At 42.2% G+C, this 21,333-nt stretch overlaps 2 protein-coding genes across 3 annotated transcripts in view; one reads left to right on the top strand and one right to left on the bottom strand.

Annotated features, from left to right (window-relative positions):
- zhx3a (zinc fingers and homeoboxes 3a) overlaps nt 1–6,495 on the bottom strand; it is a 13,296-nt gene extending 6,801 nt beyond the window's left edge. The window contains exon 1 of one of the 2 annotated variants that reach the window (XM_031841837.1): nt 6,146–6,495. The gene's annotated coding sequence lies outside the window, so the exon portion shown is untranslated. The remainder of the gene's footprint in view (nt 1–6,145) is intronic. The other variant, XM_031841903.1, reaches the window with a different exon arrangement.
- A 2,501-nt stretch (nt 6,496–8,996) lies between these two features.
- Nucleotides 8,997–13,076, top strand: fam83d (family with sequence similarity 83 member D). The gene is made up of 4 exons (XM_031842101.1): nt 8,997–9,664; nt 11,188–11,355; nt 11,526–11,650; nt 11,836–13,076. Exons 1-4 carry the CDS (start codon nt 9,179–9,181, stop codon nt 12,686–12,688), a joined length of 1,632 nt encoding a protein of 543 aa, XP_031697961.1. The 5' UTR covers nt 8,997–9,178; the 3' UTR covers nt 12,689–13,076.
- Nucleotides 13,077–21,333: the final 8,257 nt, after the last annotated feature.

The following is a 21,333-nucleotide window of genomic DNA, read 5'->3' on the forward strand; positions in this document are numbered from 1 at the left end:
CACACACACACACACACACACACACACACACACACACACACACACACTATATATCATTTTCATCTTCCTTTCTGAGAGTGAAGAAGCATTGATGTGTGACACGCAGCTGAAAACTAGTCTCATCCATCACCATCTATCCATATCACTCCAGCTATACCTTCTCCAGTAAATTTACCATTCTGGGAAAAACATCAGCTGCACAAATTCTACCCTCATACCACCCAAAACCTGCTTTCTGTTGAAATCCAGCATACCTCAACATCTTGTATCGCGTTTTGTTGCAGGCAAAGTTGTTACAAAGACTACAATTTGTCATACTTTCAACACATTCTCTTCTGTCACGCCGCATTTGTACACAGTGTCCTGCACTTTTACAGACCTTCGTTTTACTGCACCCGCGTGTGCATGTTCACCATGGCCGGCTGGACGGTAAATAAAAGATGAACCTGTTCCAGAATTAAAACCCTCACATGACTGGCCAACGGTACACGCTGATCCCAGACAGTATCCTTGTATTTACCTCTCTTTTTTTCATTCCTACTGACGGCTGTTGCTTTCTGACAGAAAAAACTAAAACTAAAACTAAACAAAAAACAACAAAAACTAGGTCACCAGCATCTTATGCAGTAATCCCAGTTCACTGCATCCAGACGCGGGCATGTGCTGTATGTTTTGCCGCCAGAGAGGTCATGATATCCTCTGACGGCACACTCGATTAACCCCTGTTGAGGACACGGGCTTTCATTGAGTTTGTACCACTGAACGAGGGATTTAGGAGTCGGCTTTCACGCAGCAGAGAGATGTAGTCATGCACATCTGAAACATCTGTGTGAGAGATGCCATTATGCTATAGAACAAATCGGTGTTGGCTCAGTTTAGCTGTGCTGAAGAGATTCACTTTGTTTGTATCACGGATAGTGCACCGCATCTCAGGATGTTTCAGAAAATATAGTGTTGGAAAAGGTGACTTGGTCGTGGCGGCGGGCTGCGACTAGTGAAGCCGGTCTGAGACGAGACAGACGCCGTACAGAAGCTCCCCTCCCCGGAAAAACACCCCACTTCCTGCATGAGAAAACCCAAGACAAGCCAAAAGTTGAGACAGGTTACATAAAGAATCAGGTCACCTATCAAAAGAATGGGCTGCTTTATCGGGCGAGCGAGACGTGCAATCAGACACAAGACAAGGGCTTTCCAGACAGGGAGCCACTGAATGGTTGCCTCTGAAAAGCCCGGCCTTGTGTTTCAGCGACAGAGGTAGCCAACACTCAGACGATCACTGTCCCAAGTGTGTCGTATGTCCTCGCACTGGCACTGGATCTGTGGCACAGGGGGAGGAAACTCTTTTCATCTCAGCGGACCAGGGGAGTCGTATCTGAAGTGAGGGAAAGTGGCAGAGCTCTCGGTTGTGCTTTCTGGACACCCACGCTTAGCGCAAGCAGAGGGGCCTTGTTTGCCGAACTAAAACCACGTCTGCGCCATTCAACTTTAGAAAAACAAGCGTTTCACAACAAATGGGATTAAGCTAGTATAAATTCTGATGGGATTTATACGCTCCGCCTCATTTAATAGCGGCTTTTAAGATTTACAGGAGGGCCTCCCTTATGTGCTCTTACACTGTCATTTCCATGACAATATTATATTTACATCTCATTAATATTTAATTATATTCTTTATGCTTTTACATGGTAAACAGCTGAGTGCGCTGCTCCCATTTCAGCAAACCCAATTGAAAGAAAGCAGCATGTATTCCCTTTCATCACCCCATAAACTGCTGCAGTAATTACAATATTACAACCTGAAAAACATGCCCAATCTACAATGAGCTGCTACCAGCGGAAAGGGAAGCGAGACTGCAAAGTGGTTGCTAAACATTTAAATTTACTTCAAAACAGTCCACTGATTCAGACACTCCCAGACTGTTGGGTCACCTACAGTTGGCATTAAACAGAGATTGGTGTTTTTGTTGTGCCACCTGTCACATGAATGAGAATGTGGAGGCTGGAGGAGGAGGAAGGACAAAGGAAGACAAAACTCAGACGTTTGGGAGGGAAGTGAGAGGATGACTGATGATGATGACAGGCTCAACTGTTTCAATATTCCTCCCCGCTGACACCTCTCCACATACACACCACTCCTCACACACTCCCTCCTCACCTCCGCAACATTTAGCACCTGCACCGTTCTGAAAATCGTTCTCTTTGAAATGAATAGCTGGCAAAGGAGTCTCTTGATGCGACAATCGGAGAGAGAAAAAAAAAAAGAAGAAAAAAACCCGGGCATAAATTCTCTCACTTTGTGACAATATTTGTTTTGCGTATAATTTGCGTTGACAGTGATCCACGGCTGTCTTGTGAGTCTGCGTCAAAAATCAGCAAAAAAAAAAAGGACCTGCCATCCGCCCGGGATTGGGGCAGAGAGGGGGAACTCCTGACAGATACATTTGAATGATCAAAAAATCAGTTTAACTGGAACATTTTCTACCAAATGTCCATTAAATAGATTACCGTCATGTGAGTGGATCAGCTGGACACCCAAATATAAGCCAGAGACAGAGAGCAATTACTGTCTTGCACAGAGAAGAGATTGGGAACAATGGCGCCTCATTTATAAAGGAAACGTGATCTAGCGCTGGGAGCTTTTAGGCGGCTGACTGTCGAATCGTGATTATTCCGTTTCTAGCATGTCTGGGTGTCTCCTGTGTCCATCATGCCGCCACGGTGGACTAATGTGGGTTTTTATTGACATTAAGGGTGGACAGGTTTCAGTTTGGGGACATCTTTGCGCGTGAATGGCACTGTACGCCTGCCAGCATCAATAAGTGTCAGGCTCTAGTGTTACGTGTGCTGAAAAACAATTCAGACTCATCAGGGTCCTTAGCACAGTGCTAAGACAGCACACGTGTCTGCGCCATCTTCACCGCTTGTCCAGCTGAAGACATGCCGTGCCTTCAGTTTGTAGTCTCCCGTCTGCCACTGCGGGCTCTTCTTAATTCTACATGGGTGCGTTTGTGTGCTTATTAGTGTCTGAATTTCTGAGATGAAGGTGTTGTCGGCCATCTCGTCCTCCTCCTTCTCCTCATCACACACACACAGACATACTCACACACACTCTCTCCCCCCACCCTCACCTCCATGACTGCAGCCTCGTCCACTGGGAGACCGGTCGGTGGTGCCACTCATGTGTTAACATCGCCATGGCAACCCCTCTCTTCCCCTTGCCCACCACGCCACACACACACACACACACACACACACACACACACACACACACACACAGCGGAGTCACTTGCCCACACCCACCAACCTCAAGACACACAGGGAATTCCCTGGACTGCATCCGGTGCAGGACAAACTTAATCCACATGCTCTGCCAGCCATCTTTGAAAAGTCCATTCATGGGTCACGTCTCTTTCAGATAACTTTGGGTGAGGTCCGAAACAATAACTGGACTTCTTTTTTTTTTTTTTTCTTAATCATGTCGTAGTGACACGAAAATTCCAGCAAAATAACCCTCTGTTCTTACGTTTATGACCGCGGCTGATGAAAGCCATCATGCAGCTGTACCAGTCAGTGTTATTGTCTCGCTAAATCAGCACAGTGGGCAGGAGACTGAGGCGCTACAGTACGTATACCTACTGCACTCTGCCTGTCGGAGCATCGCTGTTGCGTCGTCCTGTTTTGTGTTAGGGGGAACGCTCAATGTTGTGATCTTACATTGTTTTTCCAAACCCTTCTATATGCGGCCCAGATGAATGACAGACAAATAAACCATGGTGCGCAGAGGGAGAAAAAAAAAAATCTGAGTCATGCACCCTTTTTAAATCACTTTTGATGAATAACTTCTTCAGTTCTGTAGCCAAGACTACAGGCATTCATTTGGCAACTTATGAAGAAAAGGAAGAAAGATGGCGGCGTACCGCACATTGTACTGTCCATCCTAAAATGGCTGACATCACAGCCTACTATAACTGCCAAAGCCTGGCAAATGCCAGCTCCCGCTGACCAAACCTTTCTTGCATGGGACAGAGAAAGTGGCAGGGGCTCTTTCCCCACTAGCCACTAGGCCCCCCCACCCCCACCCCACCCTCTCAGTGCTGGGGCGTTTCTTTTGGTAGGAACTGTGCAAACATGCTGTTTTAGTGAGGCTTTTGAGTGGTCTGGGCTTCGATGCGGCATTGGTCCAATGACAAAAGCAATACCCAAAAGGATGAAAGACCCAAATGAAAGTGAACCTGTATAAAACATCGTCCTTTCTGGTGGGAAAAATAGGAGAATAGGATTTGTGGTTCGGACAATTTTTTACGAGGATTATGAGGTATGCCGCTATCATGAATGCTTGTTTGCATTTTAAAAAAAACGGCTCGAAAATAAATCCGGCTGGGATTGATTTTCTTCTCTGAAGTCAAGGAATGTTACACTCTCCATGTAAACTAAATCTGCAAATCATGACCATATGACCTTCCTCGGTATTCTCTGGCAGGGGATTCATTTTGAGCTGTGGGAGGCACACAACAACATCTACAGTGAAATCAGAATACCTAAATCCTAAAAAGCACAGTATTCCAGGTATACGAGGGGTGGCATGAGCAGAGACGCCGTTCTGATGAGGGGAGTGGGCAGTCTTGGCCCACTACATTGTGTCTGTGTATACAAACACTCCGCTGTGGCCATAATGAAAACTGTGAGCTGTGCCTAATTGCAGGGAGTGAGGGATGAAAGGCAATATGCCTGGCCTCATTAGAGCAGTTCCGAGAAGGGAGATGGAAGACCGTTCCCAGGGATCCACAAAGGGAATTGACATTCCCCCAGTGTAAGCGTCCTGCTGGAGTGAAATCCTCCACACACACACACTGAACTCACCGGGCCGAGCTGAACCCGATCTGCCCGATCCGCACAGCGAGAGCTCATTTACCTTTTGTTTGTCCGGTCATCACACACGCCTGAAAATGAACTATCATCCGCTGGACTCTACTCCACACTTGGAGTCACTCTCCGCAGTCCAAACACCTACACTCTCGGGAAAACCTCAGCAGCAGAAGCGTTGCACGGTCATTTCCACGACCTACATTATATGTGACAAGCTTACAAATGATTCAAATAAATTCCAAAAATGACCAATGCCTGTCTAGCTGGTTGCTTGAATATTATGGGGTTGACTCTTGTGTTATGGACACTGGACTCACACATGATTGTCAGAGGCAACATTAGTCAGCACAGAGGTCCCTCCCCTAAAGGCAGAGGGGAGACACATGGCATTCAGAGCTGGCTCAATATTTATGTACAGATAGAAAACGTGACATACAAGAACTGATATTTTTTTTTATTCTATCCTTCACTGATAAACTGATAATCCACAGTTTGCTAAATATCTGCGTGCTCCTGAAATGAGCAGTTTTTCTTACTGTACTGTATATATGTTTCAGTGTGTGTGCGTGTGTGTGTGCGTGTGTGCGCGCGCGCGTGTCGGGCAGCAGCACATGTTGACAGGAGGAAGAGGAGGAAATGAAAGAAAAAGAGTCCTATGCATAGAAATACAGGCCTACCTTTCAGCTCGGGCAAGTGGAAGAAATGTGTAGCGAGTGAGCGATCAATAGAGGAAAATTGATACTTGGCGTGCAGTTTGAACATGGACTCGGAGGCTTCTTTAATCAGTCGTTAAGTCTGCTATGGCACTGTGTTCAGAAGTCTTTCACAACTGTAAAACACTCACACTCACGGCACAGTGGGGGAAATACAGCGCGTTGTGCAATAAAATAAGCAGATACGCCACATTGTATAGCGCGAGAAGGAGCGCAAATCCAGCCAGACGGAGGATCGGTTGTTGTAACTGTAACAAACTGACGAATTAACCCGTTTCACTCCATTCACAAGGCTGTGGGGCAACACACTGCCTCGGAGCCTACTTGCCAAAGCCGATCTGGCACTCTATAACCTTAATGAATATTCCCAAAAATCCTCCACCCCCCTCCTCCACCTCCTGTCGCCATTTTATACATTGGCGACTTCATATAAACTGCCTTGACTACAGCACCAGATGAAAATTCAATATTCAGTGGCGAGGCTTAATTTCAGTAAACAACTTTGGAGATCGCACCTCGCCAATAAAGAGAGGTATTCGCGTTCTGGAAGAGTAGATGTGTCCTTACCTCAACAGTCGGTGGGAAAAAATGGAATCCGACATTAATATATCAATGAATAATATTGGATTAGCTCCGATCGTTGCGTTTGGAGAAGAAGAGGAGGCGTGCAGGGGGTGGGAGCTCTCCTCAAGTGAACCCGGTGAACTGGCGTGAACCCTTCAGTGACCACGGCAAGGTACATTACATTACATTACCTTTCCACCCCTCAGCCACACTGTATGGAGACGGCAAAACAACTATGGTCGGCAGTGCAGGACGAGGCAGCTCCAAAAAAATTATAGCGAGTGTAGCCTATTTCCTATGAACACGTGATTCGGAGCGTCATCCAAAATCCAAAAGCCCTTTCATCTAAAATTTTGGAGAGGGGCGGGGATGAGATGGGGATGTGTGTGCGAGTGTGTGTAGAAGGGAGGAGGGGGGGAGAGGGACGTATACTGAGCCCAGTGCACATTTGGGTAAGTCGTTATAGGGGTAAGGGAGTGCTCTAACAGATTGGGTTATACATAGCTACAATGGCGCCGCGGAGCAGGCTGAACATATGGATTGTATTGTGTACATTTGGGATATTAAAAGAGTTTAGGGATCTGCCGTTTCAGGGAGATTCAGCAACCAAAAGGTCCTCTTAATCTTAAATAGGTCACATGTTGTTGTTTTTTTTGCAATAGAGTGCTGCCGTTTTTCGGAAAAAAAAGATCTCATGATCGTTGTGGGAATTGCCATTTAAAGCACAGGCCTATTAGCCCACCGGCTTAAAATAGAATTTTACGCACACGCGTAAAAGTGGTAGACCATTGACGCAGATGAACAGTAAATGTAGCCTAGTTGTACATGTCCACTTTCATAGTTAAACATAAGATGCCACTTTTTCATTTGATAGAATCACCAATGTTACTTATGTCTTGCTGTGCAGAATATGGGCTATATGGCTGTGACCCTCGTGACCTCGTGGGCCTTCTGTGCGTAAAAGCGCGCTGAGTAAAGTGCAGAGGCTCAAAACAGGGACACGTTTAGAATGAACGTCTAATAAGACAGAAATTAGAGAAAAACCTGCACATCCCTTCATATTTAAATACACTTGTCCCTTTTACATTACACTTGTTTAAAGTACTCTTATCTGTTTGTCTGTGCACTTTATTTTATATTCTTCTATATTCTATTGTACGTAATTCACACAGCTGTTCACACAACTGATCGACTGACTTTGGCATTTGAAGATGATGCGATTGCAAGAAATATATTTATATTTCTTGCACTGTTGATTGTTTAATGTTATTGTTTAATGCTATTGTCTGTTATGCACCACCCGCCATGACAAATTCCTTGTATGTGAAACATACATTGGCAATAAACGGTTCTGATTCTGATTCTAGTACAGAAATAGTATTAAGTATGATAAGATTACTCTGAAACCACTGAGCATTATGAGTACATTATGTGCCTACTTAGAAATATTATAGTACCCTAATATGAGGGATTTAGACGTACACTTAGCTATGTGTATAACAGGTAGGGGGACTACAGCCAGAGGCCTACAGCATATACAACATAAAGTTGTTAAGTATGGACATATTGGGCTACTACCGGCCTCCATTGTTTCGGAAACATGGATTTGCTCTTCCCTCCCAGTTTGTCCTGACTGGGTTCAGATGGTGCCTGTAGCTGTAGCTGTGTATGGTCAGGATAAACAAAGATTATCTATCAGGAAGATGAATAACTCAAGGGTAAAACAAAAACCCAGCCGGTGCGCTGGAGTGAGTCGTGTTGTTGTTCATGATCTGGTATAATACTAGGACTAAAAGACATGTGCCTCTACTATGACAAAATGTAACTTTTCTTGTGAAAACAATATATTTGGTGCACATATATGCCGGTACTCTGCTGATCAAGTGATGGAAAGGATACCAGCAGTCATGGCTCAATACAATATTTTACTTTTTACTTGTTAGCATTTTTGGAACAATACAGTCTTTGCTTTTGGGGGAGCGGGTATCCGTCGGATTCCTCTGGTTCTGTTGGCACTATCTCCTCTATTGCAGGTTTGCTTTTAAGTCCCAGTCGGCCTATGAGCAGCAGGACTGTTGAATACAGTTTGGATGGTACAGAACATGTTTCTCTTGATTATCATCTAATCATGTAAAATCATGCTGGTTTGTTTAAGGTTGACAGTTTATTTCTACGGTTACATTTCCTGGAAAAAATGTCAGCCAAAGCTCGAGGAATATAGCCTCAAAGGTGTCAACACTTGACCAATCTTCAGCATCATTCATGTTTAGATGGAGGTGGCAATGTGCTTACATTATACACCATATTTCTGTAGTTCGTGGTCAGATTAAGTTCATGCACAGCATCCATGATAAGTAGATACTGTTGCTATGGTTACCCACAGTTTGTGCACTGGTTTACGAAACACAGACATGATTTTAAAGCACACTTTTTTTCTGTGACCATGACACGGCTGAATATTCTCATGACCCAGTCAGATGTTTTAAATAAAAACCATAACACGTCAATAAAAATGTAGCCGACTGCCTTTTGGAGTGCTGCTTATCTTCAATACCTTTGAGTTCCTTCTGTGTTTCTACCTGTCTGTGTAACTTTAAAATGAAAGAAAGCAAGTAATAGTGAGTACTTTTATTTGTTTTGTTTTTTTACTGAGATTGGGGGGATACTGGTCTCAAGGAATCACAACTTCTATGGTACCAGGAAAAAGCGTCAGAGTGAGCGCTCCCTACTCCTCTCTGCTCTCTGCGGTGCAACCGGATCAGGGCAGAGCAGAGGCACGCACAAGAGGATTGTTTGCCTCCAAATGAGCCAATGAGATCGGCTTTACATTAGACTGACAGTCGGCCCTAGCGAGTCCGGAGACGGCATTCTGGTCCGACAACTTCTCGACAGCCAATACGGATCCACGACGGACCGGAACCGAGGGAAAAAAAGAAAATACGAATTTGGTTTCCCTGTAGGTCAAAACGTTACCTGGCACCTGCAACAGAGGAACTTTTTTTTTTTGGAGGAGAAAGGGTGTCAACATCCACAGCAATGGCTATGTCGCAGTACCTGGACGACTCTCCTCTGAGGTTGGGTCCGAAACCCACCGGGGTCGAGGACCTGAACCTGCTGGAGGTGTACAACGAGAGACACCGGCTGGCGTTGGAGGAGCTGCTGTCGGGAGGGCTCGACAACTTCCTGGACTTCCTCGGGAAAGAGAGGATCCCCAACTTTCTGTCGGACGACGAGATGCAGCGGATCAGGAGCGCCGCCGTGCCCCCGCGCTGCGTGTCCTTCCACGGGGAGGACCAGGCGCTGGAGCAGTCGCTCGGCAGCTCCATGGACTGCTCCACCGTCACCTACTTCCCCGAGGTGTCGGACGTGGAGCCGCCGGTGCTGGAGATCGGCTGGCCCGGCTTCACCGCCGGCTCGTACCGGGGCGTCACGCGGGCCGTGGCCCACTTCCAGCCCAGCTACGGGGACTGCATATACAGCTGCAAGGAGGCGGCGAGGCGAATGATTAAAAGTGCCACAGAGGTATGCACAAATAACGTATTAAAAGAACAGCTGCATACCTGTTGTATCTAATAACCACCTTTTTAATAATTCGTTATTTGGCAATAATAACAATATTTTCCTTTAGAGATATTCTGCTGGCACCATGCTGATATTCCTGAAGGGACATGCTGGATAATATCTCATTTTAGTACATTTTTGTATTTTCTACTTTCACATTATAGCCTAATATTTCTACAGCGATACCATGACAGCATAGTGTGTGTGGTATCTTCCTAAAACAGGATTATTTTTTTGGCTGTTTGTCAAATTCAAATTGATGTATTATTTTTATAAATATATTCTAAAATTCACATTTTATCAAATGGCCCCCTGCCACAAAATAATGAAGTGTGTGTGTGTGTGTGTGTGGTCCCTTATTGTCAGAGGAAAAACTCAAATTCTAAATCCTCTTTGTATTATTAAAACACATGCCAGATTGTCCCCATGGAATTTCCTTGATCAGTCCGAACATTTGGAAGGTTTTTTGAAGTCTTGATCAGAAAGAAAGCAGTGATCAAAAGGATCAAACAGTTAACAAACAAAACAACCTCATGAATATTCATGCTGATGCTCCTGACTGGAGCTGTCAGTCTCGCCCCTGTTTTTTGAAAAGAAACATTCCAGCGTGAAGGGAGTTTGTGGCTCCAGCAGCACCTCAGGCCTGAGGAGTGCCTGCGTGCCAGATGTGCCTCGACTTGCTTTGCTCCCTTCTATCAAAGTTTGCATTCCCTCTTCATTAGAGAGCTTTAAATGCTGGATGTCCTCTCTGGTTTACAGCTAAAATGTGGTGTGTGTGTATACACGGTGTGCCGGCAACCAGTTGAAACCTTAGTCAAATATTCTCAGCCGAGTTTAACCTTTTGGTCGTCTGTGTTGTTGTGATGTTAAACCACTCACAGCACACAGTCTTTATTGTGCGACGAGGCCGCTGACTGTAACAACGCATCTACAGTACATTGGCTCACAGGAACAGCCTGATCCTGTATTTCTGTGAAATTGAAATCTGTTTGTGCACATTTCTCCTAAAAATAAGCACCAATCCAGATAAGGTGGTGAACTCCTGACAAAACTGCATGTGGATAAACACCAGTTAAATCTGAGCTACGTAAACATCCGTGTCTAATCCTCGACACACAACCTTTGCCGCAGCATGTGAAATTCCATTCTTCCTCGCGAAGAAAAGAGGGAAGTCTCTCAGTGCGAACCTAAGCTCAAAAAAAAAAAAAAAAAAAAAATGGAGGCCAGCCCCACGGTGCCCGTTCTTGTCTCCGGCATGAAAGTAACTTGTCTGCTGACCCAAGTGTTACTGTCGATAGCCATGGTAACAGACCACAGTCAACAGCACGCTCGTCACCGGGAGTGTGTGTCGGAGCGCTTCGCTGCTCTGTTTGAATAAGGCCTCGCATTTGAAAATAATAAAAAACACAGTCATGTGCTGCTTACATCTGTGAGAGCACGGCCGCAGAATTCTATTATATTACCTCTGTAATTTTCCACTGCAGGTGATTGCCATAGTTACAGACTCCCTGACAGACCTGGATATCTTTAAGGATCTTAAGGAGGCGTGCTCCCTCCGCAAAGTCCCCGTCTACATCCTGCTGGACCAATCGTGTGCTCCTGCTTTCCTCAAGATGTGCAAAAATGTCGGTGTTCGCCTGGATGACCTTCGGGTGCGTGTGGTTGTTTCAGTGAAGCTGGGTGTGGCTCTGTGTGCACAACACAAACATCACATGGCATCAAATTAAAATAACGTCTTTTAATATTTGATATGATACTGGGTGGGTCTGCACTTATCTCTCGATCCTGTTGTTTCTCTTTCTTTTCTTTTTAATCCTTTCAGCAAATGAGAGTGCGAACCATAACTGGTACAACCTATTACATGAGATCTGGAGCGAGGATCACTGGAGAAGTTCATGAGAGGTTCATGCTGATTGATGGGAACAGAGTGGCTACAGGTTCCTACAGGTAACAGACTGCTAACCATTTTACCTAAATCTAAATGCTTTAGCTGCTGATTGTGTGGCATGGAGATGCCTCAAACCCACAGATTTAACAGGCTTTAAGTTAATACATTTTTCTTGCTGGGTTTGGATAATTGTAGCTGCTTACCTTTCAGTAAGTCATGCATGTTGAATTTCATTCCTGTGCAGGTACAACTGGACTGACGGCAAACTAAACAGCAGCAACCTAATCGAGCTTTCTGGTCAGATAACGGAGAAATTTGACGAGGAATTCCGCATCCTCTACGCCCAGTCGTTACCGATGAACACTCGAGGGCCTCCGAGTGTCCGAAACAGCGGCATCTACGAGCATCTCCTCATCAAACACTCGGTCGCCTCTTCCCCTCACCTGACCAGCACACCCAGCCGTAAGCCCCTGAACTTAGCTGTCCCGCCCCCTTGCGAACCCTCCACTCCCGATCATCCTAAAACCGGCCTAGCGTCCGACTCCTCCACCATAGGTGAGGACTGGACGGAGCAGCAGGACATGCAGGAGGATATCCTGGCCGGCAGCACCACGCAACGTTTTCCCGCAGATCAGCTAGCGGAGAAAGAGCCAGCGACCGTCTCCTGCCACGCCGCCACTCAGACCAGCCGGTCGGTGACGGACAGCGACACTCAAACTGACCTCCAGCTCACACAATGCCCCGACCTTATCGCACCAAAGAGTACAGCGCTAAACCAGGCCACCTCTCCCTCCTTTACCTCTCCCAGACAGAGCTCGCCCACCCAGGCAGCTCCAGACGGCACCTTGAAGGACTCCTTCCACAAGTTAACCAAAGAGCGCCATTACCACTACTCAACCATCCGCTCCAAGCTGGAGCACATGGTGACCGCCCTGTCCCAGAGGCAAGAGCTAGCGGACGTCACCAACATGACTCACGGGCCTGGCTATCACAGCAGGCAGAGGGTGCACAGAAACTGTGAGCAGGAACCAAACCCCAGACTGCTTGTTGAAAGTGCGGGCATGGGCACGTGGCCAAGAACCAGATGTATACACTAGTCTGTCTTCAGGGATTTTCGGAGATGGAGGGTCGTGGGAGAAGGATCTTCTGTTTCATATAAACGGTTTAGGCTTGTGCGGTAGAATTCTAGCTTTCTTCTATTTGTCTTATTTTTTCGAGTAATGGTAAGGGCAGTATCTTAATCAACACTTTTTTTTTTTTTGTCCAAGGACACGTGCAATATTCACTGTTTGTCCGTGTCAGTTTAAGGAAAATGATTTGCTGAGCCGGTTCCAACTGGAAAATATCTGCTGCAGTGTGAGTGAAAATGCACTGAAGCTCTTTTTTTGGATAATTTAATCACATTTGTGCGATAACTGCATCCGAACAACATACAAGAGAGCAGCTGTCTCTCACTGTGCTTTCTTAATAAACAGTAGTATTTGGCTTGATGAATGCTTATTTTATTTTTGGCTCTTCAAACTATTTGTGTTCCATTTAAGCTTTTCATAAAGCTTCACTTTAAGCTCATGAGCGTACAGTTTTTTTAAAAGAAAGTTACTTTTACTAAAGATAAAATATTATGGTATGTTGGCACTGTTCAGGCAATCACTGATAAAGACATTAAAGGTGGTGCAGTAAAGCAAAATGTGTCCAGTCGACTCGAAGACTTGACCCAATGCATCGTTACTTATTATTAATATTTCTACATGCTATTCTATGACTATTTAAAACCAATCAATTATGTGTATTCTGATGAGCGTCGCCCTCGACTCCAGTGTGATATTCACACACGGGGAGGAGACCCAACAGTTGGAGAAATACGTGAGTCAGAGAAGTTATTTCACATGACGTTCTCCAAGAAGAGAGAAGTGGACAACGAGACCAGAGAAACCAGAACCTTTAACCAAGAATGGAGAGACTCGTATATCTTCATTCTTCCTGAGACAGTTTAAAGCCAGTATGTCTCACGTGTTCAGAGATCGTGACGATTATTAGAAGCAATGTGAAGCGCCACAACGAGACAAAGCACAAATCTTCTGAGCAAACGTACCCTTACGAATCCAAAAATGAAGGCACAGAAAAATAAACCTAAGAGTCCGATATGATCAGAATCCTAAAACATGAGGTCACTGTCCAACAATGATGTAAACAGAGAGAACAGAGCTGAAACAAGTGGTTTCAATAACCACAGATAAAGTCCCTACTCACAATCTTCTCTTTTTAGAAGATGAGAATATGGATATCTTGGCTTTTATGATTGACATCACTTCACACCTGAATCTAATTAATTTAAAACTGCAGGACAATTTAATTAAATTCATTTATTTTAAGAGTCACATTTTTCAAAAGCTTTCTGTTATGTATTTTATTTTTTAAATCCAGTCCAAATTAGATGTTATTGTGATGTTCCGGACCTTTGCATGATGACTTTTACTAAGACTTTTTATGGACCCTTTTTTTTTTTTTTACATACTTAATATAACTTATATTGACAAACTATACTATGAACTTCTTTTGACAAATTATACTATCACATCTTTTGACTTTTTTTCGACATAGTACGTTAACATTTCTTTTACTTTGCTTGACATACTATACTGTGACTTTTTTCAACATTTTATCATATTAGATATATTCGATTTTTTTTCTATCTCTTTTTTCCCGACATGCTGTACTATGACTTTTTTATTTATTTTTTTTACAATTTTTGTCATGCTATACTATGACTTTGCTAAACATACTACACTGCATTTTTTGACATGCTACTCAATTAGTTTTTTTCTGTGAAATATCATACTGAGTGTTTTCAACATGCTATACTATGACTTTTTTCGACATGCTATCATATAACGTTTTTATGACTTTTACGACACAATGTTCTCTGACTTTTTAATGACTTTTCTCGACATCCTCAGCTGTGACTTTTTTATGATTAAACCCATGACCTCCACTGGTCTGCTATCACCCCGAGCTATCTGATATGACTCACTTCATCTGTGTTACGTAACGTATTTTACTCCTTCACTTTGGGTGGTAGATCTTCAAATGTACCGCAGTATTTGAGGACCGCACCCTGAACTTCCAAGTACCTGGCACAACTAACCACAATTTCACAGCATATTTGCCTTTCTTCACTTTGGGTGTTTAACCTTAAAATTCACTGCACCACATACGGATTTAACCCACCGTCTGATCTAACACACTTCACCACAGCTTCAAAGCATATTTGACATCTTCACCTTTGGTGTTGAAACTCAAAATGAACTGTGCCTCATAAGGATGGAACCCACAACCTTCTCATATCCAGAGCTATTTGATCTGTGATACCTGACCACTATTTCATAGAGCTATTGTTTATCTCGACAGGGATTCAGGATTTGATGTTTTAACTTCATTCTTTTATTGTAGCTTACAGCTTTTATTTCTGAGTAACTCTCTGGTTAAGAAATGAGGTTTCCCCTGTTGATCTTGTTCACATTAATCGACAGGTATAGTGAAAGCTTTGAGGACAGGGCAGGATTTGATCCCTTAGTTTCACATGCATGTCATGTTCTTGGATTGAGACACTTCATTTAGCCATTGATTCCCATCACCCACCCACCGTTAAGTTAAAACTGTAAATGTAAGTGTTTCAGCCAGTGCAGAATTCCGGTTTGTCGCTGGCTAAAACCAAACTATGATAACACATCATGTATCCTCTGAATAACAATTTTCAAACAAGTGATAACTTAATGCTACATTACTATAATTAGTTACACAACTGACTACAGTTGCTGGATTGGTCAAAAATTAATCCAAACCTGAACTGAATCAAATTTGTGAAAAGGCTACATAGCTCAACTTCTAAACAAACCTTTTATTATACTTTGAAGCTGTCTGATTGGTTGTTTCTTAGACCAACGCTCTCTCAGACTTGTAGGTGACTCCTAACATTTATTAATTAAACTTTTTAAAGGAAACTTCTGTTTTTTCGTAGCGAGGATTTGTGTTGAAAATGTTTCGACAGACAGTCGCCTATCTTTTCAACTGAACTCTGACTAAATAAGTATTTTTGGAGTGTACCAGTTCCTTTCACTTCATGCTGTAACACCCCTGTTGTAATCCAGTGTTCATTTATAATAATTCATGATAAAAGATGTATTATGAAACACTATACTATGTAATTCTTTATGACCCTTTCATGACATACTTTGCTGTAATTTACATTACTATGACATTATTATGGCTAAAAACTATGATTTGTTTCATGGAATACTAAACTGTGACTTTTCTGTGTTTTTTCAGACATACTATACAAACACTCTGAAGAAATACTACACTATGACCTTTTTTTTGGAATACTATGCTGTGACTTTTTTTGATCTACTGTATGTCATCTTCATGGTATGCTATAAAAGGACTTGATTTGACATATGATACTGTGGCTTCTTTTCAAAATACTATAATATGTCTATTTTCTGACAAACTATTATGTCTTTTTATGACACTTATCAATATATTAGAAATCTTTGGTCTTTTTTAGCATACTACACTATGCCTTTAAAAAAACATTTCATCTACTTTACTACTTTACATTTTCATGTTGTTTCATGGTCTTTATGATATACTATGTCTCTTTTGAACATACTATTCTTTTACTTTTTTTCTATGTACTATACTCTGGCTTTTTATGACTCTTTTTGACGATGATTTTTTTATGATTGTTTGACTACTGACATACTAGCCTATGATTTTGGCAGTACCCACTGGGTGAAAATAGCTGTACTTTATATGACATTTTTACGACATTTCTTCTATTGGGCTTGCATTACACCGGTGTAAACTGCCTGGCATACTGAGTATGCCGGGCAGACACACAGCTGACAACTTTGCAGCTTAACTACTTGATGCGGTAGAGACTTACTGGGAAAGAACCTGCATGTGTCCATGACCATGCATGGAACATTGTGGCTGCTAACTCTGCCAGTTAATGAGGGTCAGAAATAAAACAATCTAAAGCAGCATCCCTGTATGATATACTGTATTGTTTTTATGGCATATTAGATATTACCATATTTGTATGATACTTTTGAAGGCATACTATATTGGGACATATTTTATTACGCTTTTCTATTGCATACCATACTATGACTTTATAGGACATGCTTTGGCATTTTTATGACACACTATAGTATAACCTTTTTATGACTACTACAACTACAACGACAACTACGAATGTTACTCCAACAGCTACTACAAGAACTAGTACTTCTACAAAAACAATTATTACTAATACTACTACAACTAAGACAACAACTTCAACTATTACTACAACTTCTAGTTACCAAATGTTTGTGTCATGGACTCCACGAGTCGCCTCCTCGTGGCCCGTTGTTCATTCAGCAGTCTGGACAGAAAACAGAGAGATGGAAACCAACATTTATAAAACATCGTGTCTCCGGCTTCATAGATCAAAGCCTACAACACAAAACACAGATAGGTGTCAGGGTTTATGTTACCCAGCTTATGCCAGCTTTTTGCTGGTATCACTTGTAGTTGTCCGTCAGATGAAAAGACCAACGCTAAAAATGTCAGATGAGAAATATGCCAAATAAATAAAGAAATTGATCTTACTGTAAAACAAAGAATCTCTTGTCTGTATGTGTATGTGTACTATAGTATGTGTGCATATCAGAATCAGAATCAGCTTTATTGGCCATGTATGCGTACGCACACAATGAATTTGACTCCTTACGTTGCTCTCAACGTGCATACACAGAATATACAAAAAAAAAAAAATGTACAACAAAGTAGACAAGAGGTAAGCATAGACATTTAACTACTATGTACAAATGTAAATATATATATATCCAAAAGTATATATATATGAACATAAAGCACAACAAACAATGACAATGGAATTGAGGTATTAGTGCAGAATGGTGCTGACAATAATCGGAAGTCATTTTGAATGGTGGTTCTATATGGGCACTACGTGCTGTTGAGCTTGGCACAAACAGTGTTTTTGTCTTCATATCTCAATGGAAAGCACAAAGGTCCTACTGGTGAGTGATCAAAGCAAGTCAGAGTCCTGGCTCTGGTGAGACGTGTGCTCACAATGCCTTGAGTTATAAATGTATTACTCACTCTGAGCTGTGGGCGAATAATGTTTAACTGGCTATGAAGTGTAACTATCCCGTATCAAGATGTACAGATAGCTGCATTCACAGAGGAAGGAGAGCTGTTGATGTGGCTATAGCATGTGATGGAAAGCAGGAATCTGAAGGTGATTAAAGGACTGTGTTTACAGGTGAACAACTAAAGGGTGTAGTAAAATAATGAGTAATGAGAATAAACTTTTATGGCATCACGGTTTAAAACAAACGTCCTGCTATTTACTCTAAATGAACACATTTATGATGGAACACTGCCAAAATCATCATATAGAAGATGTATTTTTAAAGTTGACAGTCAACATGAACATTTAACAAAGGTTAACTGCCATGTTGTTTACTGTCAATCAGTCATTAAAACTGTATTTGTATGACACCTTTCATAAAGGTCAGTGCAGTTCAAAGTGCTTCACAGGTGTTAGTCCTGCACTTTCAAACAACTTGTACTTAAAGTGTACGTTTCAAATTCAATTCAGCTCCCTTTTTCAATGATGGCTTATTGTTAATTTATTCTGGTGGTGGAAAGTAACTAAGTTCATTTACTCAGCTACTGTAATCAAGCACAAGGTGAGGTGTGTTTGAGGTCCCTATCAAACTGCAAGGAATCACTTTTATGAGGGGCTTAAGGTACTCAAAAAGTTTTGAAACATCACAAGCGGTGGCAAAAGCGCACCTACAATATTTCCTCTATGCAATAATTTAGATTCAACGGTTCGGCTATATTTAGCTTTTTAAAAGCGTACTAATCTATCATAGGCTTAGCTTGTTTTTTTACTGATGCTTCTTGTTATTGAGAGTGAGAATTTGTTCACTGACAGTTTGCTATATTTACTGTTCATTTTATTTGTATTCTTGTTTTTTTAAACTTATTTGTTACATGTTCAAAGTAAATAAATACATATAAAATGAAACAAAAGGATTGTCACCGTCTCTTCATAATCATCAACATGAATTAGTTTATGACTGTATGAAAATAATTGTAAAACCTGTGCAAGATAAGCATATCGTTTGTTTAAAAGAACGGCATTGTCTTCTTTCCTTTGGTAAAGGAAGGTCCAGTGTTTCCTATGCTAAAGGAGGTAAGAAAGGAAGCATTGAAGCACATTTCCTGAGCATTTAGAGAATTCAAACAGCTCTTATCATGGTGGCCACTACGATACTTCCGGGTCATTTCACTCAGTTATGAACCTTCCAAAGCAAAAAGGACTTTTTAACTGCAGCCCTGCTCCTGTATTATTGGTGTCAGTTAACCCCGCCCCCTATACTTTAGGCCCACCCTCCTTCATAACTCATGAACTGTTGTCTTAGTCACTTGTGGTGGCCATCATTGCACTCAGCAGAGATCCTCTTTCATTTGTGACATACACGAAGGTGCGAGGGCCCTTTGCAACTTTAATTCATATCGTACTTTTTGCTCTTTTGACCAGCTGCAACATTTAAATGCTGCTTAATGCTAGAGTACTTCTTCCACAACTGATTGACATGAAATAATGAACCTGCTTGCTGCTATTAATGGCCATGGAGATTGCTTACCCAATATCAATTAATTAATCCATTGGTTAATTGTAGTTCCACCCATATCGGTATTGATTTGTTGATATTACCTTTGGTTTGCTTTACAGAGAAATGTACTAAAAGGTCATAATGTAGCAGGATTATAACCAGTAACTATAAAATGTGGCTACAACTGTAACAGTGTTACAGATTTTCTTAATTTACAACATGCTACAATATTACCATCCAGAATTACCATCACCTACACTTCAAACTACTACATGGTAATAAGATGAGAACAGCAGGCTGTCCTCCTGTGGTGTGTGCATCTCTTGCTGGGCAAACACATCAAAAGCCTCTGCAGCCATTATGTGAAATGGACCAGCTGCAGGGAATTGATCCACAAGTAAAAACAATGGTGAGAGAATGGTATTTGTTTTTAATTGGCTGCTGCAAAGCAACACTGTCTGCAATCAAGGAAGCAGTGGGGGAGCCACAACACAACAGTCTGCGTTAGGCTTGCTCACTGGTACACAGAGAAGCACTCATATTGCACTTCACATGTGACAATTAAAAAACTTTATCTATTATTTACTGTTTCATTTTTTTCCTTGATAGAAAGAGCCTATTTGTCACTGGGGTTCCACTTGTGATGAGCATTAGCTGTAACACTAGCAGGACTCAGCCACCAGAGAGAGCCCTGTCCTTAGCTAAAACATGCTCACCGATTCATTTTTCTTCACCATCCTTATGAAAAAGCTTCGAACTCTGGAAACACAGATTTCTTGGAGTGACACAGCGTCATATCTGTCTTTTTAACCACAAATACTCGGCTGAATTATCACTGTTTAATCAAAATTTTTGGTTATTTGTTATATAAATTCTGATGACCGTCTCACACTGTCTAGTTTTATACAGTACAATATACATTTTCAAGTTTGCAGCGGACTTATTTAGAAGAGACAAACAGCTACCGTCTGATGTCCTCATAAGGTCACTTAAGATCTCTGGAGAATTGTAGCGGTGGACTTCTCATGCTGCATGCTGGGTAAAATCCTTGTGGATGTCAGCATGTCTGGCAGAAGGTGTAACATTATACCCTACCAAATATTGTGTTAAGGCCTAATCCAGTTAGTCAGCACGCTCATGCTGTTGTGCATAATGACAAATCACACGCCATGCAGATGAGAAATAACCTTTTACTTGCAGGTGTGTAGAACAGTGAGGTTATAAACCGAATGTCAAAGGGATGTGTACGTGAATTAGAAAACTGTAATGTATTTATTACACTTGTATTTTCAGTGTTTCTGTCTCAGATTTTTAGTGTATGAAATGTAGATTTGAAGGCCAGGGTTTGTGTTGCATGACGGCAGTATTTTACGTTAACAGTCCCTCAGAGTCCCAAAGGACAGAATAGATCAGGATATTGCAGACAGACAGTACTCGTCATACAATTGATTATTTGACTTATATCCATCACCGTGTACATGTATTTAGGCTTCCTCTCTACTTGAGTGTGAACACACACACTGGACTTCTAACTGTGGAACAATGCATTTGTTTTGGCATTATATAAACTGAAGGGAACAGTCAGAGCGGCGGATTTTGTGTCCAAATTTTTCAGATTTTTGCTCTGGATCTGGGAAATAAAAGTCAGGTTTGGCTTCTGACACTGACTGAAAGAGTCAAACGGCTCTCCTGGTGCTGCACATAAACCTTTTAATTACAGCAAACATGGTTGATGAGTTTGAAGCTTGATTACTTGGCCTTCATTAGTCAGATTGTGAGATATAGTGACTCCCAGAGGTGCAATTTGGCATCTCTAAACACTGCCACCCTCTGTGTTTAGCAATTACATTTACCCTACAGTACACCCAAACAGGTGTGTCCACCCCAAATACACATACACACACACAAACCGGCTCTTGTATGTACACTCACACTTTTTATCATCAGCTTGAACAAGCAAGGCTGCATGTAGGAGTTTCAGTCTGTTTTTGTAATTTTGAGAAAGCCTGACTAAAAGAAAACACTGATAAAATGTGCTTAGTGTG

The sequence above is a fragment of the Anarrhichthys ocellatus genome, unplaced genomic scaffold (genome assembly GCF_004355925.1).
Source record: "Anarrhichthys ocellatus isolate YVR2014 unplaced genomic scaffold, GSC_Weel_1.0 scaffold1, whole genome shotgun sequence".
Taxonomy (NCBI): domain Eukaryota; kingdom Metazoa; phylum Chordata; class Actinopteri; order Perciformes; family Anarhichadidae; genus Anarrhichthys; species Anarrhichthys ocellatus.